This window comes from Lagopus muta, chromosome 12, assembly GCF_023343835.1.
Source record: "Lagopus muta isolate bLagMut1 chromosome 12, bLagMut1 primary, whole genome shotgun sequence".
In the NCBI taxonomy this organism is placed as follows: domain Eukaryota; kingdom Metazoa; phylum Chordata; class Aves; order Galliformes; family Phasianidae; genus Lagopus; species Lagopus muta.
Window position 1 is genome coordinate 1,847,428 of NC_064444.1, and position 26,792 is coordinate 1,874,219.

At 42.6% G+C, this 26,792-nt stretch overlaps 1 protein-coding gene across 10 annotated transcripts in view; it reads right to left on the reverse strand.

Annotated features, from left to right (window-relative positions):
• LOC125699466 (BTG3 associated nuclear protein) overlaps positions 1 to 26,792 on the reverse strand; it is a 126,848-nt gene that overhangs the window by 48,874 nt on the left and 51,182 nt on the right. For 6 of the 10 annotated variants that reach the window (XR_007379572.1, XM_048959024.1, XM_048959027.1 and 3 more), the window contains 4 exons: positions 23,758 to 23,925; positions 15,176 to 15,306; positions 11,638 to 11,709; positions 9,826 to 9,870 (listed from right to left, as the gene is read on the reverse strand). Coding sequence is in view for 8 of the 10 variants with exons in the window: in XM_048959024.1 (XP_048814981.1) it covers positions 9,826 to 9,870; positions 11,638 to 11,709; positions 15,176 to 15,306; positions 23,758 to 23,925 (416 nt within the window). In the remaining 2 variants the exon portion in view is untranslated. Of the gene's footprint in view, positions 1 to 4,699; positions 7,120 to 9,825; positions 9,871 to 11,637; positions 11,710 to 15,175; positions 15,307 to 23,757; positions 23,926 to 26,792 lie in introns of all 10 variants that reach the window. The other 4 variants (XM_048959025.1, XM_048959028.1, XM_048959030.1 and 1 more) reach the window with 2 other exon arrangements.

Genomic DNA, 26,792 nt, shown 5'->3' on the forward strand with positions numbered 1-26,792 from the left:
AACAACAGAGCCATTTATAACACAGCTTCATTCATAGCCCAGTCCTGGTTGGAGCCCAGCATCACTATCAAAGAAAGAGTATCTCCACGTAAAGCAGTGCTGCTTTCTGCTTCCAGATCAGTTGGGAGCGATAGCTCTAGATGGATAATTGATGGAGCCTGCATCAGCAATTAGTCCCAGCAGATCAGATCAAATAAATTCAATCAAGCTTACAATTTCGAGTACTTATTGCACAAAGAAGAATTCTGTTCACAGAGCACCGAAGACATGGCTAAAAAGCAAGCTACTGTGGATAGCTTCCCAAATATACTTTCCAAATGTTACAGTAATAAAGTGAGATTTCGAATGCGCCGAATACATCTCAGCTAATTAAAATAGCATCTGAGGATCAGGAACTGAAAACTGCGCTGCTGATGTGGGATTTCAATCCCTAAAGCAAGCAGCAAATTGGCCATTTTGTAGTTCTTTAACGTCAGTGTCTGCTTGAAACAAAAATTAACTATTAAAAACTCCAGCTGCAGAAATATGCGGTTTTCTATATGGTTTGTTCCAAGTCAGCACACAAATCACAAAGGAATGTTCTTCCAACATCCTACTTCAATTTATTCGATATTTGCTCCTCTACTTCAAAATATTTTAAGAATTCTGAAAAACTGGACTGAAAAATCTGTTGGAAATATGAAAGGGATTAAATACAAAAAACAACACGTGCTCCAAGTCAATCAGTGGTGAAATCTCACCGCGTGCAGCATTATCTTACTAAAGCCTTTGTGGAAAGCCTGTGTAAACCACGTAGGTTTTCCCTCAAAGATAAACTCAGTGCTCATCTGCAAACGAGCCTCCGTGGTTTAACTTGGAGAACAGGGAGCTGTTGTGCCCCAACTCTTCAAGAAAGCAAACGCTCAAAGAGAGGAGGCAAAGCAGGGGAGTCCTCCTGTTTGTGAAACAGCAAAACATCCCCCGGACGGCCCGAGAGAGGCGGACAGCACGGAAACCTGGAGACGGGTTTAAATCATGGAGATTTACTGTTGCACTTAACGCAGTGCAAAGTTTAACCGCGCTAATGGCCTGAACTCTATACCTGCCATTTAGTAACCTGACAACGCGCACACACCAACACAAGCACTTTGTTTTTCATCACGATGAAATGAGATCTCCCCATGCTGAACAGTTAAGCAATCATCGGGGTCAGCCAGCAGCAAGCAAGTAGCTGGTTTCCAGCCAAAGATATACAATACATACAGCACGAAGCCATCGTGGGCACCAACGGCGCAACCCCACCATCACCACCACCCAGAACTCCTCGTGGGTTGCAGTCTGGAATGGGGGACGGCGATTTCTGAAAGCACACGTGGTCCACAGGGCAGCCCTGCTACTCCGAGTAACAGCACAGAGCTATCGGAGCGGTGATGGGAGATGGGCACGTCTGCAACACGGCTCGTACGGCACGGGGAGAAAAATCATAAATGAGGAGCATTAAAAAAACCCAAACAAAACAAAAAAGAAATGATTTCTCCAGATTAGCACAGCAGATAGCTTTGTGGGGACTGCTATTCTACAAGCAGAGATTTTTATTACCAAAATCTCTAATAAGGGATGGCTTAGACCTATGCCTTCTACGAAGGTAGAGAAAATTATTTTTCCTTATATTTAAAAGATTATCGCTTCATATCTCATCTCTTCTTATTAAGTTTACAGCAATATTAAAACAAGATTTGGGTGAATAAAGAACATAATATACTCAAAAATAGAGAACGTATTCTTTGGAGCATTATAAACGCTCCTGTCTGCTTGAATGGAATTTTAATGGAACAACCCACCCTCTTAGGAGGAAAATAGAAAAAAGATGACAGAAAATATTATCCTTTCCCAAAGCCTTCATTAAACAGCCTTGCTGTACAACCACTGCTGATCACTCTGTGCACTCTGTCACTCACAGACTGTATCAAAGTATAAGAGATGAACAAATCACCTTTATTCACTTCTTCCAGCAGCCCAGAGCGCACACACAAAACAAAAACAATTTGGAGGAAGAAAGCCTAATATTTTTTAGTATTAAAATAATAAGCTGACTTTAGCATCTCTGTGCACTCCATTACTTTTGATCAGTAAGGCAAGGAACAGCAACGAAGGTTATAATGTGAGTACAAGACTCCACAGGTCATTAAGACACTGCGCTGGGAGCTGGGACTTCTGAACAGAAGACAAAAATAGTTGAGTGACATAATGTCTAAGCCTTAAGAAGCACTAGGGAAAAACTTGGTGTTTAAAGCACAGACATTATATTATGCTCTTAGAGCCAACTATCTGCTGGAATTTACTATTTGCTCCCAAAACAAATCTTTACCTGCGTCACTGAAATGAAGCATGAAAGCAGGGTCAATTTTGGATCTTCTGTTATTAATGGGAAGCTATTTCCTTCATGTTTCGCTTTGCCAAGAGCTGAACTGAACGAAAAATGCCATAAATACATACGAGATTTTGCTACTGAAGACTGTTTACAGCCCCATCAGCAGAGGGATTTTTTTCCTGCACATAAGGGCAGGCTGAATCTCACAGCAGAAAAGGGCAGAAAAAGACAGAAGAGCACAGCTGATGAATTGCAGTAATTAATGATCACCAGAAGATGGAGAAAGCAAGTTGATTTGAAAGGCAATCGCAGTGTTCTCACTTACAGAGATCACAGAATCATGGAATGGCCAGGGTTGGAAGGGATCTTAAGGATCATGAAGTTCTGACCCCCCTCACCACAGGCAGGGCCACCAAACTCCACATTTCATAACAGCCCAGGCTGCCCAGGGCCCCATCCAACCCGGCCTTGAACACCTCCAGGGATGGACGGGGCATCACAGCCTCTCTGGGCAGCTGTTCCAGCACCTCACCGCTCTCCTTGGTTTATCTCCAAAGCAGCAATTCCTTTCTTCCACTCTCAGTGTACTCAGTTAAGCTTCTATCTTTCCTCCGTGCTTCCTTCCTTTCCAAGGATAAAACCTGATTGGATACATTTACCTGAAAAGGTAAAGGGCACAAAACGCTCCTTCCACTCTCTACGACATTCAGATGAAAACTTCACACCACATCAGTTCATTCAGGGACTGCAGGCGCACACAGCTACTGCCTATGGCAGCACACACTGATGCTGCCCATCACCACTTCAGAAAACGTTGATGTTTTCTCTCCTTTTCCCATCTTTAAGCAATAAAAGTCATGAAAATGACTGCATGTGAGCAGGTTAATGCAGTGAGACTGCTACCAAGAACAACTTGCCTTTCTTTAATCTCGAATCTAAAAATAATCTAGCAATGGTCAAGTAACAGATCATTAAAAAAAACATGCTAGTAAAATACTTAGAAGGTTTCCATTCTTTAAGGTACTTCAGAGAAAAAGAAAATACACATTTTGAAGTTTAACGCAATAAGAAAAACTGAAGCTACTTTCCAATCATTGTGGCTTTCAGGATGTGCCACAGCTTGGCACTGATTCCAGAACTCGGCCATCCAATAACTCACTGCTGAAATTTTACATTGTTAATAAGAGCAGAAGGCCAATCACACACAACGTCCATGGGCTCGCTGTGTATGAAGAGGTGCCTTCACTTTCAGGCTTCCCAAGGCAGCTCCCAGGCAGAAGGATCCCTGAACTCAGCGACACAGATGTGCAAGAAGTGGTTCATCAACACAACTGCATTACAGCTCAAGTCTTAACCAGTCAGAATCTCTGCATTTAAACACAGGTGTTTTTCAAAAGCGATACCTCATTTATAAAGCAAGGCCTGCTGATTTGCAGTGAGCATTCAAATGCCTCAACACTGCCTCTAGAAGTGGATAAGGTAATCAAATCTAATAACCTGCAGTGAACACGTCTGTGCACGTTTGCTTCAGGAGCCTCACACAGAGAGACGACAAGGACCATCGTGGCCATCCTGCCTACAGCTGTCCCACAGCACAGCATCCCATCCTGCTGCACCACTAGAAAAAGGTGCAAACCTTCCTCCATTCTTTATTCGTATTTATTACCTACCTGTAAACCTTAACCCACTTAACTGCTGTAAAATTTATTTGATTTGCATTTCCTGAAGCACCTGTTCAGCTACAGCACTGCCTCCTCCAACAGACTGAGCCTGCAGGACTCAGGAGCTCGAAGACTATTTTGGTTGGTCCAAAGGGAGGACTGGAATTTAAAACAGAGAACACCTCTTTGTAGGCTGCCAAATTAAGGAGTGTATGTGCACAAAGGGCTGTCAGCAAGGAAAAAAGAGAATAATCTCAGAATGCTTGTGCTAAAATTTAAGTAGTCTGACTTTATCCACAAATACAGAATGTTTCTGTGTTGGATTTGCATAAAGCACATTTTGTTTCAAAACTATTACATTTTTGCTCCCAAAAACAGAGCAGACCTGCAAGGCTTCAGTACAACTTATTACCGAAGAGGAACCATTAGAAAATAATCAGTTACTTATTTCAAGACCATCCAAGCAGTGCCTGAGCTCCAGCTGCACTATATTGGGGTTTTCACTCTGTTGTTTTTCTTCTAGCAATCCTGTTTGTTTCCCTGCGTGCGTTATTCAAAGCAGATGTGCTGCAGTGGGGATGAGCCTTCTCCATCTCCTGCTGCAGAAGTCACCTCTTCTTCCTCTCTGCCCATCGCACACCATCTCACACGCGTGCACGCGCGGCCCCCGATGCATGCAAAGACTCACGCTGTGAACGCGCCTCTGTCCCCGCGGCATTTGCAGGGCTGATGTCGGAGCAGCGCATTCCTCGTGCTTTGCATTGCCTCCTCATTCCTTCAAGCTTTTGCTCAGAAGGCAGCTGACAATCATCTTAGTGCTACTGCCCTCTGCTGCTTGGAAATGAGCGATAGCAATAGCGGTGTGCAGTGCATTTGGTCTTGACTACAGCCTTCCAATTTCAAAAAAAAAAAAATAATAGTATTTTAAAATCTTTTTTAATTACATCCATTATGTGAGAATTGAGAGCTGTGAAATACGGTTCTTCCCTCTGTTTCAGATAATATATTATTGAAGTTGCTAATATTGATAGAAACTGCAGTATCTATTTCCAAAGGCTTAGGAAAGGCAATTAAAATGCATATTCAGAAAACATATTAAAGTTTCCTTCCCAGCAAAATGCCATCTGCAGCACACATAGAAGTGAGCAGACACTGGCTTGGTCCATCCGTACATTTGTTTGTATCACTGAATACCTTGCTGGAATTATGAACTGAATTGGATGTTAAAAAACTGCCCTGCTCTCCTTGCAAAGTCTGAATATCTCAGTAATTATCAGTGAGGTAAACAGACACAAACGAGACCTCAGAAGAGCTGCTTTCAAACAGTCCCATACGTTACTAAGCAATTTCTTCCACAAACAAGCTATTCTCATCTGAGTTTCATCTGCTCACAAGTGAGACTCCCCAGGTATTACGTGGAATTACTAGGATTAGCAAGGTTTATTCTCCACATTTGGAACACTTCTCTCCCTTTTCTATTCCTGTAAGGCTTAACAGCTTGCCCTGCAATTCAGGCTGCAGCAGAGAACAGCAATAGGACAGATGTTTCAAACACAGGTGATGAGGTCATATCTCCTTTGAGCTTGTTACGGGGAGCTCTGTGTGTATTGAAACCAGACCTGAACGAGGCAGCAGACCCATCCTCCTCCTGAGGACATGAAACATAAGCTCTCACTGATCCGTTCCTCACACACGTGTCTGTTCCGACCTTGCAGGCCCAGCAGCAAGCTGCTACCCTGCAGCATCCACTCCATTTGCTCCAGTGTGATGGCAGCTTTGCAAGCATCACAGAATCATAGAACGGTCTGGCTTGCAAAGGAGCACAATACTCATCCAGTTCCAACCCCCTGCTGTGTGCAGGTCACCAACCAGCAGCCCAGGCTGCCCAGAGCCACATCCAGCCTGGCCTTGAATGCCTGCAGGGATGGGGCATCCACAGCCTCCTTGGGCAACCTGTGCCAGTGCCTCACCACCCTCTGGCTGAAAAACTTCCTCCTCATATCCAACCTAAACCTCCCCTGTCTCACTTTAAAACCATTCCCCCTTGTCCTGTCAGGAACAACTCTAAATGTTTATTGCATATGCATAGTAGGAAGGGTGGCATTACAAAAGCAATTTACAGTTGCTGACTTTTTGCTGCTAACCACACTCTGTTCTGGAATCCACTAACTACTCCAGCTTACCTACAGATACTCTTACTTCAGATTAAGTGAACTAATGCTGCTATTCCTATTAATTATTTGTTCATTGAGCAGAACAAATTGTCAGCTCTCCAGCAATATATATACGATCCTATTTTAGATTCTGAAGTGTATTAAATTTTTAATTTAAAAACTAGGGCTATTAGTTAAAGATCGTTTGCCTGGTGTCACTTTAATTAATTTCTACATTGGAGAAAGGCTGGCTGTGAGGATGCACTGAATGCAACGCCTAAAACACGACGCTGAGGAACGTCAAACTGCTCACGTTGTCATCTTCTGCCTCTCTGCAATCCAAAGCTTGCAAGCAGCCTGGCACCACGGCAGCACATCGTGTGCAGGGCACACATTGAACACCTCCTGATGTGCAAAAAGCTATGGCTCAACCAAGGAACGGAATGATGGAGATAGGGAGAAAGGAAGTCAGGTAATCAGAGGGAAGAGACAGATTAGAAACCTCCCAGTAATTCACAAGTACGAAATGCCCAGAAACTCCCACTGCTCCGAGGCTTCAAGCATTAGTTAATATGAAGTCTAATTATTTTTGCAGTTTGGTATTTTTATTAAACATGCATTGAAATATGAAACCTTCAGCTAATAGAACACATGTGTAGGTAGAGAAAGTTCTTTCTGGAATGATTTCATTAGTTCCATGAACAACGATGCCAGAAAAACAAGATCTAAATTCAGTGCAACTACCAGGACAGACAATTCAGAAGTGGGTGGAAAAATAAAAGAAAGAAAAAGAAGAAATCAACAACTGCAGCATTCTACAGAGAAGCTGCTGTTTACTGCCAGCATCATGAGCCTTAAAACATATCCGTCACCTTGGAAGCTTTACTGATAAAACTTCATGGTAGATTTATGCCATTTTCCCCCGTCGTTCAGATGAATGATCCCATGCTTCGCCCTGAACAAGAAGCAGAATGCTTACTAGGAGCTGGGGCTGCACATCAGGAGGCAGGACCAAACCTCATCTCGACAGAGAGGATATTTGGAGCCTGCTAATATGCTGTGGTTTAAGATCAAATGATTTACTAAGATAGAGAAAAGGATAATGACAATGATACAAATCCATACGAACACATACAAGTGATGCACAAGCAATTCTCACCACCCCCAAGCGATGCCAGAACTTCCCTTTGGCCAGTTCAAGTCAGTCCTCATTGTGTTCCCTCCCTGCTCCCTGGGCCCTTTGCTGACAACAGCCTTGGCTCTGCACAGCACTGCTCAGCAGCAGCTACAAACACCAGCATGTTACCAATGCTGCTCTTCTCCTAGAACCAAAACACAGCATCACACCTGAAGGAAACAATTCCATCCCAGCTGAAACTAAGATGTAAGGTTACAATAACACGTGGGAAACAGGAGAACAAGAAGCATTTTCAAAGGGAAAGTAAGCAGTCAAGCTGAGACCTAGTGCTATTAGTAAGTACCTATGTGTCAGCTGGGCACATTGATATGTGAATGAAGACATCCAAGTGATGCATTATTCACTTCCCTTATTATCCAACTGCTCAGAGAACCCTGGCAGGGAATGTTCAAGCTCTTAACCAGGACAAAAAAAGGCACTCTCCTAAAAAGCAATGCACAGGTGGGAAAACCACAGAAGTCCTTTTGATCGCAGGTCATGCACAGCCAATGCGAGCTACTGGATTGTTTTGACTTACATTACTGCTGAGCCGTATCGTATGACAGGTTTTTGTGCTCTTATCCCACTGCCAGTGCCAAGGAAAATGCATTAGTTTCAACTTCCATTCTTAAACCACAAACAGAGTTGAGTTTAACTCATTTTCCTTCGCAGTTTTTATGAGCTAATAGCTCCAGAACTGGTCACTTACCGCAGCTCAGCTGATGAGCAGGAGCCAGCTCAGCTGCTGCAGGAATCATGTGAGTGCTGCTCATCCACCCCGGGGCAAAAGCAGCCCACATGGCCTCAGCTGCTGCCGAAGGTTTTGATGTTGAGTGAAGAAAGGAGATAAAATGCCCTAAATAGTTGCTTGCTGCTTGTTTTTGCTCTGCTGGAACACAGCTAAGCAGCGAGTGCTTTTGGGGGACCTGGGTGCTGGATTTGTTTCATACATACACAGCCACTCAGAACCAAACTATCCCCACGAATATCTACACTGCTTGATAGCCCAGGTGTCTTTACACAGACAACCTACTAACATACTGTATATACACACACACACACATATAAGCACACAGCAAGTGCTTTCAGAACGCCATTTTCCAGCACTGTGTGTCCTAACACAACTGGCCAGATGAGCATTTGTGCTTTGGAAGCCTTTTTGCTCCGTAAGCATCTTAGCACGAGGCAGAGCTGAGTGCTACTGCTGTATGGAAGGACATGCCTGCCCCTGCCTGGCATGGAGGACAGGGTCAGGAAGATGTTCAGCATTCAAGCACATCCCTTCATATAGCACGAATTTGCAATGACAATTTAGACTACATTCTTTGGCTCTACTTAAGATGCCATTTGTGGCACACTGAGAATGCACTGCAGAGGAACAATAACGGTACTCAGCTGTGATTGACACAATTCAAGTTAATTCATACAGGCTGCTATCAAAGAGACATCAAACCACCTAGCATTAACCTTTTCAGAAGATGCAATTTTGATATCAAAACGTTGTCAGGAAGGAAAAGAGATTGCTATGTTCTAAAACAAAAGTTATTGCATGTACCCAAAACATCACCTTGCCCAGTCTTGCTTCTCAAAAAGTATTTTTGATTAAAGTCCCAGTAACAAATATTTAAAGCTTTGGGCTTTTTTAATCTCTATGTTTCATATTGCTTCTTTACTGCATACAGTCAAAAGCTCCGAGTGCTCGTGGCCTGTGGGTTTGTGAGCACTGCAGCCCAGGGCAGCGCTGAAACTCCAACCAAATATCTCAGCTTATTAATATTGAACACGAACAGCAAAGCCTCACAACAGTTTTTTTGTTTTGTAAAATCAAGTGGTCCACCTAGAAAGCTCCATACAGGAATATCGTTGTGAACACAGTAATAGAATTCAGCATTGAGCAGAGTGTGCCTGAGATCATACGTTAACAACACTGCCAACTAACGTGGACATTCTGCTCATTTAAACACTTACTGACTCATCACTCAAAGCAAAAACTCTTTCCTTACCTCATGTATGCACATGCACCCAATAAAACCATCTTATCAGAAAGAACAAAAGCAGATGTGAAAGATCTGTTTCTCCCAAAACAGCCATATAATGAAAAAATAGCTGCCTAAAACTCAGCAATAAACGTTCGTCAGTTTGCACAGCCTGCAGCCCACATCTGGCCCCAGTGACAGTTGATAACATGGAAAAGAACATACTGTACACCAAATAATCAATCCAGTTAGTAAACATTGGAGTGAAGAGGCCAAAGAAAGTAGAAAACACAGGGATAAAGCCTATGGCAGGAGGAATGGTGTAAGTTCGGTCACATGCTTCAAGCCCACAGACAAAACACTTGAATTTATGTTTTCACACTGTTGCTTGCTTAAAGCCCAGAACAGGCTTTGCTCTGTAAAACACTCATAATGTGAAATCATTCCATTCCAACTGCAATACCAATCATAAAGCAGGAAGGTGCTCAGAGCTCAGCTTGGTTCCTACCTGCCCATCCTGCCCGACGTGCACTTGATGTATCTGCAGGTTTCCCTGTAAGACAAAAAGCATTGACAATTAACAAGCTGTGAATCCAGAAAACTGCTCACTCGTGAAAAAAGCCCGTTTCTCATCTCATTATCAGACCACTTCAATATTAAGGATATCTACTAATTGAGGAAACATTTCTGAGGGCTATCTTGGCAATTCAGATACGCTTCAATGCTCAGTGCTTTAACCACAGAGGATCAACAGACTTCTGTTATAAAAAAAGCAAGGAGGGTTTTCAGCACCAGCAAGTTTTCCTAGGATTGTTCTTTTTCCATATACACACACGTATGTGCCAATGTAAGTCAAAGCCTTACTGAACTAGAATCAGTTGTGCAAGACTTATCAGCACAGGACGCTGCCAGAAAGTCACTGTCTGTGCTAACAGGTTTTTGTTTCACCAATATTTGATGCTGAAGGCCAGCACGGTTCTGTTACAGGAACTGCAGCCATTGCAACAAACTGAATAACATCAAGTGCTTCGAAGGGATCTGCAGCCACAAAGTCTAGAAGTGAAAGAAGAATGGTAACAAAGGGAAGCTTTCACCCATATGCTCAGGGATGCCCTGTTAAATGCACAAGGACAAAGCAAAAACCTGCTGCCCTAACACCAAGAAGGACATTGCTTTCAGGAAAACAAATTAGTTCTTTGATTTGCATATTTTCTACATTTTCTTTTACTGGCAACACTTCCTCTTCTCTTCTTTTTTTTGAAGCTGCATACGTTGCAATAAACTTAAAACCAGATGTCTGCATCTGTCACAGAGCAACATAACCCTTCACTCTCTCACACCCAACAGCTCCCAACTCATGGATGCAGGCATTTAAACCTCAGCATCGATTATAACTGGACACGATGAATGGCTTTTTTCTTTTCCAGCAGCTTTTACACCAATGGTGCACACTCCAGAACTGTCTCAAACTCACTGCAGCACATTCTGATCCTTCCTTGCTGCTCCCTTGGTCTGAAGAACTTTATCAGGAACACTGCCTTTAACTGTAATATTTATGTAGTATTTATCATAATATTTACCTTTCAATACCTCCCTGTGTCATCAATATTCCTCTATACCAACAGTGGTTTAAAGAATTTTTATTTGGATGCTTTGGAAATGGATTCAACTAACCCACAAAAAGGTATGGCTATGAGGAAATCATATACAGTAAATACTGCAGTCAGTATTTACTCTTAACCTTATTTTGCTATTGCTTCCTCACGTAAACAAAGTCTGAGAGCAGAAGAAATAAGACAGCAGCCCCTGCAGTTATGAGTTTCTATACGTGCTTAAATAACCAGCAGTTTCCCCACTCAGTTGCACGGAGCACCTGCAGTGGTGCTTTTGCCTGAGTGGAAAACAGAGCCCAAACTGCAGGGTTCAGTACTGGATTTATTCATTTCCCTTCTATCATTCCATTTTTATGGAAAAAATTATGAAGTGCAAATAGCGCAGCGCCAGATTGCTGGATGTGTAAGGAAGGTAAATTCACTTCAGTCTGGAATGTATCTTCATGAGATGAAGTCTGACTACTCTCCAGACTCCTGCTGAAGAGTTTACACAATTAAAGACACAGCATTCCCAACACAGTCAGTTTGCACACCTACTGAATGCTGCCTATCCTCAACGAGGATGCAAGCACCCAACCTAGGTTCCCTATAATGCTCCGAGTACCCAGCTCCATCTCCAACCATTTAGCACAGTCATGGACATCTCACACAGGCTCCCACATCAGGGCCCCACGTTGTACTCACGTGTACCCAAAGCTTTGGCTCACCTCGCTGTCCTGCGTGATTTGGACCTGCTCGCCTTGAGGAACCTGGGCTATGTGGAGATGGCCCTGCGGGATCCACAACAAAAGAAAACACCAGGAAGCATCAGAAGGAAACCAAAACTAGAGCAAGAAACTACTCGTTTGGATTGAATGCAGTTAAAACATTCACAGTTGTAGGTGGAAGAAAAAGACTTCTCCAATGGAAAATATTTAAGATTGCTTTAACTCAAGTGTACCCATATTTTGCCATCTTTCAGTCATTCCTTTTCACATCAGAGGAAAAGAAAATGGGCATAATAATAAAAAAAGCACATTTATATAGTACATTTCTCTACAAAGGAAGAACCTGCAATTGTGACTGATACATGGGACTAACAGGAGTTGGTAGAGAGGCATTAGCTCTCCCAAACCGATGAGTTCAAAATAAGAAACCCATTTAAAGGCCTTGGAAACTCAGTTCTTCAAAGAGCTATGACAGAACTACTCACAGATTGTCTCTAAAAGGTTATTTTAAAATCACATGCATTTTGTCACTAGCCAAGTTACGGCGAGGCACGCTGCCATGCTAACAGCAACCTCTCAAGCTGCTATAAAGTGGCATAAAGTTAGCAATTCCAATGCAGCTACACTGGCTTGTGTTAGCTGAGAATCTGCCCTAGGGGCTTTAATAAGGTTAATGCTCAGTGTGGCTGGCCACACCACCCCTGCAGAATGGCATCATGCCTGTCATTTGACTGAAACGTGGTTAAGAGGCTGGAAGGAATTCCTTGTGCATCCTCACCAGCCCAGAGAGGTCTTTGCCCCCATGATTTACCTGGAGGGAGATTGGATTCTAAATAACCTACTTGGGAGTTTATAAGGCTTTGTGTTCATTTTAATATGCCTGCATGAGACAGAGATTAAAGATAATCATTTGGAATTCTGTCAAAGGCTCTTCTTATTTTATAACACAAGAACAATTGCATGTGATTTTCAAAGAAACACAGATCCCTCTATTTCAAACAGTTTCATTTCCTTTGGAAGGAAACCATCTATTTATAGGGAGAAAAAACATACTGAAAGTATCACTCTGACAATAGAGACTGTATATAAAATTAGAGCACAGCCCAGTCCACGTCGAGATTAGAATCAGTTTCCCTCCTTAACACTGAGCTCTCAGGGCTCCCAGGGAAAAGCAAGGAACATTTAAAAGATCCATTTACAGCATTTTCAAACAAGCAATCCTTTCTGCCTGGGGACAGGGGGAGGAAGGGGGAAGAAGGTGACTTTATTTGCCTTTGTATCTCATAGCATTCCAAAACAGAACTGCTCACTCATCTTCTGCAGACACAGAGCTGGCCTTCAAGGACAGCCTCTTCAGTTTGTTTGTGAATTCCACCAAAACCTTTCTGAATCTTAACTCTTAAAGCTTACAGACATTCAGGAAATCCCCAGCATTCAGTTCAACACTGATTTGCTTTACATCCACACAGTATAAATGACTACTGTGATAGTAATGACTCTCAGCCTCATGTGCTTCATTCCTTAGAATTAAAAAAGCAACACCATCTTCATCTGCTTCATATCCCTCCCTACATGCCAGGCAAATTATGACCATGTTTCAATTGTGGGTATTAGTTGATTTTTCTCCCAGATTGCACAACAATTACTTAAAAGATGATTGGCAGATCCAGATAGTTTTTTTAATGAGGCAAACTTTCACCACTCAGATCCACAAACATAACCATTTTGTCCACTGCATCCCTGTATTTCACGTCATTCTCCTTCTACTTTGTCTTTCAAGACTTTAAAGTACTCTTTAACAATCAACTGACACAAAAAGCAACCAAGGTGTGTTCCTTAAGGTATACAGGGAAAAACCAAGAGACAAAGAACCTTACCATGTTATCTTGTGAGCTTATGACCAAAGTGAGATGAAAGTTCCTCTGTCTGCCACCTCTCTCACTTGAGTATTGACAGAAGCATTGGCCAAAGGCACCTCATGATCCTACCCAAACTCTTCTCTGCAGTGGCACTGACCAAAACCCTTGCAACAGGCATACCAGTGGGTATTATGGGCTGCCATGCTGCTCAGTAGCTCTTAAGATTCCTGCAGCCTGGTTTCTATGGACAGAGGGTTTACATCATCGCACAGGTCTGTACACATCTCTGCCATTCAGTCCTGCTCTGTGCTTCTACGCTGCCCACAGGCCCACACTCAAGGCTTCTGGGTACCTTAAAATCACGAACACAGCCAGTGAAAAAGCCTTAGAAAAAGGTTTACGCCTTTTATGAGAGTGCATAAAAGCTGCAAAACCCAAAGTTTCTGAAAGCTAATGGCAGGTGGACTGCATGCATTGCATCCTCAGGTTTCTACAGCAGAGTGGATGTGCAGATGTAATTTACTACTTCTGAATGTTGCATATCAGAAACCACATGTGTGAGGAACGCTGCACCATCCATCTTTTCATTGTTTTCTTCCTTTCTTACATATAATTTAAAGAAAAAAATGATTGTTGCAGTTAAACCGTGGCACACAGGAGCTGAACTAAGGTATGTTTGGTCAGAATACACAAATCTTGTCTAAAAAAGAAAAAATCGTTGTCTGAGCTTTGATAGCAGTCTTGCAGTCAAAAAATGTCAATATTTATAACTTCTGCTTATATACATGTATCTAAATGAATACACATGTAACAGTTCGGCCAACAGATGTTCAAAAATGCCTGAGAATGCAGTCATACTTGAAAATAAATGAAGCTATGATTCTGTGAATCACATAAATGCATTTTTGTTTCGAAAGTCATAGTTAGAACTATTACTTTAGGGTGAATGGTACAGGCTGTAAGACTGCTGTCAGTATTATGGGAACAAATGCAAGCAAAGGGCCGGGCAGAGACTTGACTTCTCAATTCTAGATAGAATCACAGACTGGCCCGGGTTGCAAAGGAGCACAATGCTCATCCAGTTCCAACCCCCTGCTGTGTGCAGGTCACCAACCAGCAGCCCAGGCTGCCCACAGCCACATCCAGCCTGGCCTTGAATGCCTGCAGGGATGGGGCATCCACAGCGTCCTTGGGCAACCTGTGCCAGTGCCTCACCACCCTCTGTGTGAAGAACTTCCTCCTAATATCCAACCTAAACCTCCCCTGTCTCACTTTAAAACCATTCCCCCTTGTCCCATCACCATCCACCCTCACAAACAGCCGTTCCCCCTCCTGTTTATTCTCTCCCTTCAAGTACTGGAAGGCCACCATGAGGTCTCCATGCAGCCTTCTCTTCTCCAAGCTAAATAAGCCCAGTTCCCTCAACCTTTCCTCATAGGAGATACAGAAATGAATGCATATTTATCTGCAATGATTTTGTGAGCAAGTCCTGCATGGATTGGATATTCTTGCCAATAACTCTTTACATAAGCCTTCAATGTTTATTTTCTGAAAGTCACCCTTACTAAATGACAATGAGTCATTATGAACAATAAGAAAAATTAAATTTCAGTTGAAGCAAAGTTTATATTAACGTGGATTGTCTAAACAGAGCAAGTTAGAAAAGGCTGAATACATACTACTTGGACTTGTCCATCTTCTCCTATTTGGTGGATCTGAACCTGCTGGGCGTTGGCCAGTGCGTAGTGCAGTGCCTGTGGTTGGTTCTGCTGGATCTCATTTGAAGCTGACACTGAGCTCTGAGGACCCTCTGAAAGAGACACAAATCTACCTTTGTTACATCTGTGTATCTCACGCCAGCAGCCGTGCAACAAAGCATTCTTAATAACAGAGGAATACAAGGAAGCAGACGCAGATCATTTCCACGTTAATGATTTTGTGCACATCGTTGCTTGTTTGCTACAAATTTCAATGGAGCCCCAAATGCTGTTTTGCCTCTGTGAAAGCATACATTTAAAAAGCATCTTTTGAATCTAGATTGAGAGATCAGCAAAGGTCAAATGACAGGCAAAGCACACAGACTTGCTATGCAGCTGAACACTACAGGACCTGGTTGGTTCCTTCTCCTCGCTGTGACAGCCACCAGGAAACTCAGCAGTAGATTTTACCTGACCAACCTGCATTACAAGCTGACAGACATTCATTTTCTTGGTTTTCCACCTTCATGGAAAAGATCCTCAAACATAAGAGGCAAGTAAACGAGCTAGAATTAGATCATAATACACAACCACTCAAATACCATCATTCCTTGAAACCTGAAGTTTTTATGCATGTGGTGGTCAATAATAACACAATAATGTTAATAATTCCATACCAGAAGGGTGTAACGGAATACAAGGGAGCAGGGGCAATCTGAGAGAAGACATCACTACAGGGAAATGGCACCAGACAGTGCATCCCCATTGGGAAGAGCCCTGAAAGGTCCCCATGTTGCAGAGATGAGTAAGATTCTGCACGAGTCCCAGCTTCTTTTCCTTTCTCCCTACATCTGAGACGACTATGAGAACAGCACTGTCATAACAGGCTCTTTAAATAATGTATTTGAAGAAAGGCTTTTCTATATACAGTGCTTCTACAATCAGTGTAATGGTTTTCTTTTGCTACGCTACAAAAATATTATCAGACAAAATCTTTGAAGCAGCAAGTTTGTTTTACAACATCTTTTCCAGAGTATTTATTGCTCTCACAATGACTTTTACGCTACATGGGAACATAAAACACATTAACATTTAACACACAGTAGCATTCATGCTATAAGGCTTTCAAACCCTTCAAGTGGAGGAAGCCGTAATAAAAATATTTAAGAAGTGCTGTCACTCTACTTCTGCTGTAGATAATTTTCTTACAAGATGTTATGAATTGTTTAAATAAAGGCTGGCAGGGCCTCATCCTGCTCAGAGATGGCTGATGTATTGTGTTTTTAAGCACAACCAATGTAACAGGAAGCTGGTTTTCCTAAGTTTTTCATACTTCTCCTTAATAGCCCAAGATTAGCCTGAGAACAGAATGCTGCTTTCACAAGACTGAGCTTTATTCAATCATACAAAAATTTTAATGGAAATGTCCTTTAATAAAATCATCCATTTGGTGTTCTTCTTTCATCGTGCCTGCAAATGTTTGTGGAAGAAGACAACTTTGAGCCCAAGTCAGAACATGGGGATTGGAAACGAATTCAATGCCACCAAGCTTGTATTTATTTCTTTGCTGAAAAGTTCAGTTGTTTAATAACCAAACAGCTGTAATTATGTCAACAATCCACAAATGTGTAACTACAACCAGAACACTAATGGAATAGCTCAGTAAACACAAGTACATGGCTTTGGTACCCATTGGATACCTTGCATTTGATTAGCAGGTAACACCCCAAAATGCATCGCTTCTTAAATGCAGCCCTGTTGGTCACTGTGCAATTCCAGAACCTCCCACAGTGCTGTACAGCACTCAGGACCTGGTTAACCAATTCTGTATGTGGTATGAGAAACATCAATGGCAGCCAAATAGAGGCACCACGGCCTGGTGCCATGTTATGACACCTGCTCATGCTTTCCATGGTCAGTGGCTTCATCGTCCACTTCAAGTGCTGATTCTGTCCTCCCATTGCCCTGCTGCAAAGCTCAACAGCTGAGTTACAGCCCAACATCAACACAGATGTCCAAAATGAGCCTTCATTTAGGTAAGCATCCATGTACCTATGTATCTTCATATCTACACACTGTACATGCACACACACAAGTGTCAAGTACCAATATATTATATGGAAAAATTCATTTTCAACTTTATAAACCATCTTTTGCTCACAGATGCCAGAAGTTAAGCTGTTCAGAAGGGAACAGAAGATAAGGACTGAATGCCATCCTGCTGCATATGCCTTCCACGGCCCATAAATAGTTTTCATGTTGACTTCACTGCAACAACCACAGTTGGCTCAATTTTATTTGTTTTGTGATTTTTTTTCCCCTTTTTTCCTCTTTGAGAATAAAGAAGAGGATTGAAATGTGTCTAATAACAAAACAGCCTTTATAATCACCACTTCTCTCCAAATATCTGACCAGACAAAAGCAATATTTATCCATTTTAAACATCCCCCATTAAAAACAAACACAAACATGAATAGCACACAGCTTGAATAGAGGATGTGTCAACAGTTATAAATCACCATCATGTAAACTATCTGGCTTTGCATGTACAACTTTGATATGTTAGAGAATCCCTGGCACAGGGAAGCCATACAGCTGAACTCGTGCTGTGCAATGCTTGGACATCAGCTGAGCAGCACACAGCACTGCTACTGAGCACGTTCCTATGGCAATCCCAAAGCACCCTCATGGAGATGAGCTTGGAGCCACTCAGAGAACAGCACTGCTGCCCTGACCATTCCACAGCTGCTTATGCTGTGATACAGGAGGGAAAAAAAAATGGAAGTACTCCTTCTTCCCTTTAGCATTTGTTTCTTCCTATTCTCCCTGGACTTTGTATTTATCAGTCGAGCATGCATTCTCATTCTGGAAGGAAATGGAGGAGGTTTGGATTCTGCAGTCGATGGGATTTCAGCTAAGTCCCCTCACTTGTATGCTGCCTTTCCAAAGTGCTTTGCTTCCCTGTAGGCTCCACATTTCTGCTTACAGCCTAGGATGCGTTTTCTTATCTCCTTGATATGTAGTGCTAGCAAGGAAATGTTAATGGGCAGATGAAGAAAAGCCCTCTTTAAAAACAAGAAAGAAGGGGGGGCAAAAATACACCATTACCCAGGACTACAACTCTTTCTTGTAAACCATTATCTCAACCTGACTCACCCAGTGCTCAACAGCTTCAGTTTTGCAGAACTGCTTTGAAGATTTGGCCACGCCATCTGTTTTCACATGTGACAACTTGGCACAGCTGAGCACTTGAGCCCAAATCTACATGTAAATCCCAAAGTCATGGCCTAACTAATAATTCCAATATGGAAAACTGTGATAACAGCTTTAACAATCTTAAGAGAAATTAAAAGAAAAGGAGAGAAGGCACTCTGCAGTTAATCCTCCTCTCAAAAAACTCATTCCCTCCTCCCTTCCCTCCACAGACTGCTAACGAATTTAATAAGAACATCTCTCTAAATTATCATGGCAGCCACGTGCACAACTTCTATCAGAAAAAGGGAGAGACAAAAGCACACATTAAGGAGTAGCACGTTGACTCAAAGATGAGCAACCCACTGCAATTAATGCCTCAAGTCCAACAACAGGCAATGGAAGAGCCAGAAAAAATAAGGAAACAACTTCTGTCTCCATTTAACAGTCTGCTACAACTTCATGCAAGCCATAAATATTGTGGATGCTGTCAAGCCGCTCAGTCAATAAATGTAGACCAATCTTAATAAGCATCCAAGGGGGTGGAGGACAGAGAAGAGGCATTCACTGGTATCTCCCTACCAGCTTCCTGATCCTAGTCTGCAGCTCAGTTCCTCTTCAGCTCTTAAAACATGAACAGTACACGACAATGAGTGCCAAAAACCTGTGGGGTCCGGGCAAGGACTGTGGGCTCGGCCATGTGCTCTCTGCAACATTTCCACGGCTAATTTTTCCTTATCGTGAACAGAACAGAGAGGAAATCTGTTATCATTTTCACACACACAATGCAAATCAAAGCCACACACCATGAGGATTTCTATGCACAAGAAGCAGAAAAAGCCTACAAGTTTGGATGCGTTCAACAAGTGGAGAAGAATTAAGCTCAAGAACAGCAATTCTTCTTGGATGTAAATATTTCCAAGTTATCTATTACATGTGCAATAACTCAATGCTCATAAAACCCACCAAACCACAGAGCAGATGAGGTTGGAAGAGACCTCTGCAGATCACCTAATCCAATCCCCCTGCTCAAACCAGGCTTGACCACAGCAGTTTGCTCAGGACTGCAACCAGCTGGAGATGGAATCCCTGCAGCCTCGCTGATGCTGTGGTCAACCACCCGTAAGATCCCTCGAAAGCAGAGCAGCACAAATCAGGTCACAGGCAGGTGAGTTCCAGACTGCTGTGTTTTATTTTATATTTTAAATGAAGTGAATTAATTGCTTCTAAAAAGCACCTCTGGTAAATCAAGAGCCATAATTCATAGGAGAGGGGAGTGCAGCAGAGCAGGAGCCATGCTGATCTGACACTATGTCAAGAACCAACACAAATACTATTTCCAATGATAGAGCTGAAACCAGGACACACATTGAGTTGTTCAACAATTTTTCACTGCCAAACCGAAAAGGATGAAGCCATTCCACACTTCTCACATAGCAACATTCAAGAAACACTGTGATACACATTGAGTTGGACTCCAGGATCTCTGTGGGTCCCTTCCAGTTCAGGATATTCTATTACTCTGTGATTTAACAAAGGAGAATGGTGCTCCTTTACAACATCTGAAGCAAGTGCCAATAACTTTCTGTTGATTTAAACATACACCATTATATGAAGATATAACAGAAAGCCACCTCGCTATTATCAGATCCCAGAGAGAGGTGATGAAAATAACATTACTTCAAGCCAAACAACTGCTTTGGATTTGAGTCTTTTTCTTTTTCTGTTGTACCTTTTCATCCCAACATGAACATGAACTACAATATATTACAAGTTTGTAGTCAGAAAAACACAGCCAAGCTACGGAAAAAGACTTCATTTGGGGAATGTGGAGTTCATTCATTCACACTCAGGTCCTCAAAATCGTATTTAATCATCACTTAATGATTACAGTTATGATAATTAAATCAACACTTAATGAGAACAGCTCAGCTGCATGGCAGACACTATGAATACTCAGAATATTTGTTGATAGCAGTGGAGCATCTTCAAAAAGAAGTGTTTTCTGAATGCTATGGGAACATAAAAATCACAGAATCACAGCATGGCCTGGGCTGAAAAGGAGCTCAATGCTCATCCAGTTCCAACCCCCTGCTGTGTGCAGGTCACCAACCAGCAGACCAGGCTGCCCAGAACCACATCCAGCCTGGCCTTGAATGCCTGCAGGGATGGGGCATCCACATCCTCCTTGGGCAACCTGTGCCAGTGCCTCACCACACCTCCAAAGCGAGCCCTAAAGCTTCCTTAGGAAATGGTGAGCATTTTGCTATTAATCAGAAGGTGTTATTCCATAGTTATTCCTAATCCTTTTTTAAGCAATACATGGAGGAATACAAAAAACTGCCCATTACATACAAAGGGGCATGGAGCAGGTATTACACAGTGAAACCAATCACAGATATTCCTCTGCAGAGCACACCTAGAAGCTGACCTAACAGCCTTGCTAACAATAGTGGGAAAGACAGGTTCTCAAGTAGCTGCATTCCAGACCATTTGAGGCTCACCTTAACTTGCCCCTTGAAACAAACACTACCATAAAAGCTGTCTGGGTTCATATGTAACACTTTAAAAAGCCATACTTGACAGCTATGTTGTCATAACTGTGAAATACAGACCTCCTTTACTTCAGAGCTGTGAAATATTACTTCTCTTTCCTGCTAACTGGCAGCAGGAATTCTGCTATATCCACTATACAGCGTATATAATAAGGAACAGATGCCTGTGAATTATGATGCTGTAATTCCATCGAGGGCTTCCAGAGATGTCAAACCACAAAGACAAAGCCTGAGCAGCTCACAGAGATACCTGCACAGACCAGGATCATTGCAGCAATGACAGTTACCTTTCTGAACAGCATGTGAATCCTCTTCCTTTCTCATCTTCGATTCTTCCTTTCTTCTGACTCAGCCCCTTGTCCGTTCCACCATCCTACTTTTCCTCCTACCTCTTCTTCCTTCAGGTGAAATCCCACTCCCACCTGCCTTAAGAATGCAATTAGTTTCCCTGAGGACCACCTGGCCCTGAGAAAAGGGCTGTTTTTCTAACACAGCTTTCACAGTGGGTGTGAATTCGTCCAACATCTTTACGGCCTCCAAGAAAACGATGCCAGTGACATTCTTAGCAAGAGCAATATTTTAAAGAAATTAACAAAAAACTCAGAATCCATGGAACATTTTCACGTACCATTACCAAAGGCAGATGTTAATGCTATTGCCAGCTCTCTACTTTTGGCTGCACGGCTTATATACAGTCCTGCAAATGACATGTCAAGATGCCTCGACTGACCTTCACCATACTTCAGACCGTATTTTGGGTCTCCATCATTTTTAGGAGCATGCTTCAGACGTGCAGCCGCCTCTTTGCTACCCAGAAGAGCTGAGACGTGCTGTACAGTGGGAGCCCCAGGATGCACAGAGCACTGGGGAAACACAGGAGATGGGAGGACCAGCTCAAATCCCAGGAGTTACCCCAGGTGCATTTGTGCCCAAGGAACAAGACAACGCTGAGTGGTGTTTGTGGAACTGGGATAGGGCTAAAAGAAAACACCTGGAGCTTTCAGCTTAATGAATGAAACAACCCACAACATATTACTTTATGGCTTTCTGAAGTTAAGAACTCCCTGAATCTGTGCTTTACGTCTCTCCAAAGCTCCCAACCAGATTAAAGATAATATTTTTTAACAATAAATCTCAATGACAGACAAAGTGTATGGCCTAATGAGCAGAGGCCTGTAACAACCCCTCACTACTGCGTTTTTACTCTAAGGAGACTGAAAATAAAAATCCCATCAACATATATATACAGCTTATGGTTATCATTAGGTTGATTAGTTGTTTTAATTTGAAAATTTTGGATTTGATTCCCAGTTCCAGCACATAAAATTTTCCATTGAAAGCAGATTTTGGCTTTCTTTGCATGAGATACAGTGGTTAGTGTTAACATGCAACCAAAAATTTTATGCAGGCAAATAAACTTGCTTCCTTTTCTTTGGGCTCACTTCCAAAGCACTGGTTTTAATATACGATGTACAAATGTCCCATAACACTGCTTTATATTAAAAGCATGAGCCAGAAACGTCCTATGAGAACACTTCTTAGCTCAGTATTTTTCATTTGTTATTATTATTCATGCCTACACACCTATGTGGAAACACAGAATCGGCTGCAACATATTTAATTTCTACAGAGGAAAATACTTTATAAGCAAAATTTAGCACGTCCCACTAAATGGTGTGAACACATGGAGGAAGGTTTATTCATTTGACTCCACTCATGAACGTCAGTTGCAAATGAAATGCTTTTACTTACAGTCCATCACGGCAAGTTACCCGTGTGATGCTGCAGACTGTGAACTGTTCAGTTAGCACACAGGATGGACGTTCCCAGCCATACCAGTAAAGTTCAGAGAACACACAAATCGCCAAAGGCAACTCTCTCATGGAATGTGATGTGCTACGCTTTCTTTCCTGACAAGTCCATATTTTACAACTTCTTTAGAGACAGTTTCCCTTCTCCCTCTCCTTTTGGTGTACAAACACACCTCTCGTTTCCTTTCTTGGGTCAGCAGTACGTTCCAATCAGTGGTTTTACAGCCACAGTTTGTAGAAGCAATAGATGTTCTTGCTACCTGAGACTGACTACAGTATGAGCCCCAGGAGGCCACCAAAGGCTCTACATACACCAGAAGGTGGCTGGATTGCATTGAATCTACAATGATTTAACTATGAGTGGCTGCCTCCAATTACTAAACGAACACTGCAGCCACTCCTCGAGGAGCACTGCAGAAATATGCTGGTAGTGTAATGAGTAACGGAGAGCTCTCCTTGCCAAAGATAAACAGTACTTAAAAAATAACAATACAAAATCCACTAAAAAAACCAAGAGAGGAAGATTGTCTCAATTTATATTTCTTATTAAAAATAATCAAATTTGCAGGTACAGTGTGCACCAGTCACAGCTATACCTTAAGAAAAAAAGTCTGCAATACAATGGAACATGCAGCAGCAACAGCAAAGAAGCAGAGCCCTAGGCTACAGCAAGCGAGGGCTTGCTCAAATGCAACAGCCATAGACACAGGAACAAAAGAAGCTGCTTACCTTCAGAAGGCCTCAGGTACACAGGAGCTACCAGCAAAATACCCTCACCTCCACTGCCAACCCTTACATGAGGGCTGGGAAGGGGTGGATCCTGGCTCCAGCCCTTCCATCACTCAGGTTCACTGCACACACCTGAGCTCCCCTAGGCTGGCCCTGCTTTCTCACCAGGTGCTCAATCACTGCTTCAAGCTGTGACTTAGCACTGCCACCACACCTGTGCAAGGTATATTGAAAGACAATTGCAGATATAAAGATTAAAAAAACAGTGGTTCTTTACCTGAACCACTGTAAGATGACGACGAAGGCGTTCTCCTGGAGAAGCTTTTCACAGCCAGACTCTGCCCCCGCTGCTTCCGCCTCCAGGCTGTTCGGCACTTGGAGTCTATGCTCTGCTTGATTCGATACCAGTCAGATTCTGAGATCCCAAATTTATAAAAGAGATGACCTGTAATTACAGAGAAACACAAAGGGATGGCACCCAGCTCAAATCCCTGTTTTCAGGAACACACAGCGCTGATGGACGCTGCCACGCACACACCGGGCAAACAAGGAGCTGAACGACTCAGAACAGCCTAAAGAAAAACAGTGAGAGTTAGAAACACACCAAAGCTGTACAGCAGGATGATTTCAGCAGCAGCTTCAACAATATTCACAAAATTAAATGTGCGCAGTTGTGTATTTAGAAGCATCGCTACCATGAAGTTTTCAAATGTACGCTTCTCCCCATGGAAACTGCATCGAAGACAAGCAATATGGCAACAGAAGGATCCAGCTCTCCTAAGCCCAAACTGGAGAAAGCTTTATTTATTGCTGATAGTGCTCACAACGTGTGTATGATAAGCATGGGGTCGCATAAAGCTGCATGTAAAACAACCTCTTAAAACTCAACGCGGGATTCAATAGGATCCAATAAAAACACAGCACAGAATTCAAATCTAAAAGCATTACTACTATTACGGAGTCATTTAAAGAGCCACATTCTGCACTTCCCAGCATCTGGTGCTAAGTTGCCAAACTCTTATAAAAACACCATGTTGACGACTTGTGAGTTGGACCGTTGGAGTATTTTGAAACAAAGCTGATACAGATGGAGTCCCACTGCCAACACAAACCACATTCGTTAGCATCTGCAAACTCTGCCATCGAAGTGGAAGCCTAATTGTACAAAGAAGCAGTGCAAAAATACTCGTCAGGCTCCAAAAAATACTCATTTCAACATCTGGACAAATAGATGAAAAATTGAGAAGGAAACCTGTCGTACATGGTAGCTTTTTCAAGGCACTTCTCACACCATTTTGCTGTAACCTTACAGAGGTTTACATCTTGCTAAAGCACTCTGAACTGGGGGTGTCTGACTGGATGCTAAAGGAAATTTATAACCCAGAACTGCAGAAAAAAGCACTTCAAAAAGCGAAGAAGCGAAGCCAACATTTCCAAACTGTGATGTAAACCAGAACCATCCGAGCATTCACCAATCTTTGCAATTTCAGTACTTCTAAACTTCTCAGATTTAGATCTGCAATAGTTAAAAGCCAACCCAAAGCTGCAGTATTTGGTTTCGGTCAACGTGGCTGTGCTTGAAGGAGCTCTTAAAATTCTTGTACTCTTTTTGTATTAATTGCTTGCCATGCCCAGCACAATAAAACCATCTTTTCAACCTACTGTGTTTACAAATTTACAGCCCAAGAGGATCCTGAGGTACACAAGTGGTTACACTCAAGCTGCTGTACAGCCCTTTGAACAATGCATGTCTTTTCCTGCAAGAGAAATGAAGGTGACAGCAGCAAAATGCCAGGCTTGCACAGACTAAGAGCTCTGTGCTTTCCTTTGCATTATAACAGAGCCCTCAGAATCTGAAATTCACAGGTGCTGATCTAACGTGCTCAAGGGGAATGTTGTATCCCTTCAGACATCATCACTTTCCATTTGTTTTCTGATTACTTTAGTATAGATTTGTTCAAAAAGCCACTTGAACACACAGGAGGAAAGCACTGGCATCAAGAATTTGGTTCCAAAGCACTCTACAAAGCTGAGGATTGATGACCAGCGAGCGACAGGGCCATGTTATTCAAAATTGCTTTACAGCCCCTGCTCTGTGTCTCCAAAACAAGGGTGGGAGTAGGGAAGGAGGAAAACCGATCGAAATTATCATCTGCTGCTGTGCAACAGTTTCCTTTCCATGGGTGTCAGCAAAAGGAAAGCACATACTGTACTGTAAATAGTGAGACCACACTTTGGAGTGCAATCTATTACCAATATGCGCTATACGGAGAAATGGGTTTATAAATCTTTGCAGCAATGTCCAATAAAAATAGTTGTGTTTTAACTCTTGGTATGACCTCAGCTGTCAGTGCACACAGGGCAGTTGTGTTGTCCTGCATAACACAGCCGTGTGCTGTGATTATTTTGAACAAATGTCTGTATTTTGTTCATCAAGACATTTTAATGACTATCATCTCGTGTGCTGCTGTTAGAGAAATGACTGCATTGACTGCAGGTCTGAGAAAACTCACAGTACAGCAGTACAGAGATTTTAACTCTTATGGTGTCAGTACGGCACATTCCAGGACGTCTCTTTGTTTCAACAGAAATCAAAAGCAAAATCATTTATGACAAGAGCCTCAGTGAGCTGTTTGCATTAGGAGAGCTTAAGAAAGATGATGGGCAGAGGTGAGACATAAAGCATTCCAGAAGCTGCTCTGTGGACAGAAGACAAGAAACATTTGGCTTACTGACTGCAAAAGTTAATTAAAGTGACAAGAAATAGTCACAAAAAATTGGATAGAGGGACCACTGCCTTCATGGAGAGAACTCGACAACAGAGGAAAGCAGGGAAGACAGAAGACAAGCTGAGGGTATAGTGAGAAAAGCAGATTTGGGACTGGAGAGACTGTCACAGCCGGGTGTATTTCTCTTCCCTTATCCACAGAATTCCAACCTAGCCACCCAAAGGCATAAAACTGGTGCAGGTAACACAGCCATTGCATGCACACAACTGTGTGCTCAGCCACAGTGACTGCACCTGCAAATTGGGCATAGCAAATCAGCCCTTAAGCACCCAGATAGCTGACATCAAGGTTACATGAATTACAGATGTACAAATCCATCTCCTTGGTACTCCAGCTCTAAGCGTTACCCTAATCACAGGTCTTTAGCAACTGCCCCAGAGCTGCCTGCTGATGGCTGAACAAGGACTAAATGCAAGTGACAGCGGGGTGTTTCTGAAGTGCACATGGACATATAAATATGATTTACCCCTAGCAGAGAGATACGACTCGAGAACATGTGCAAGCAATACCAGAGAAAGTAAGC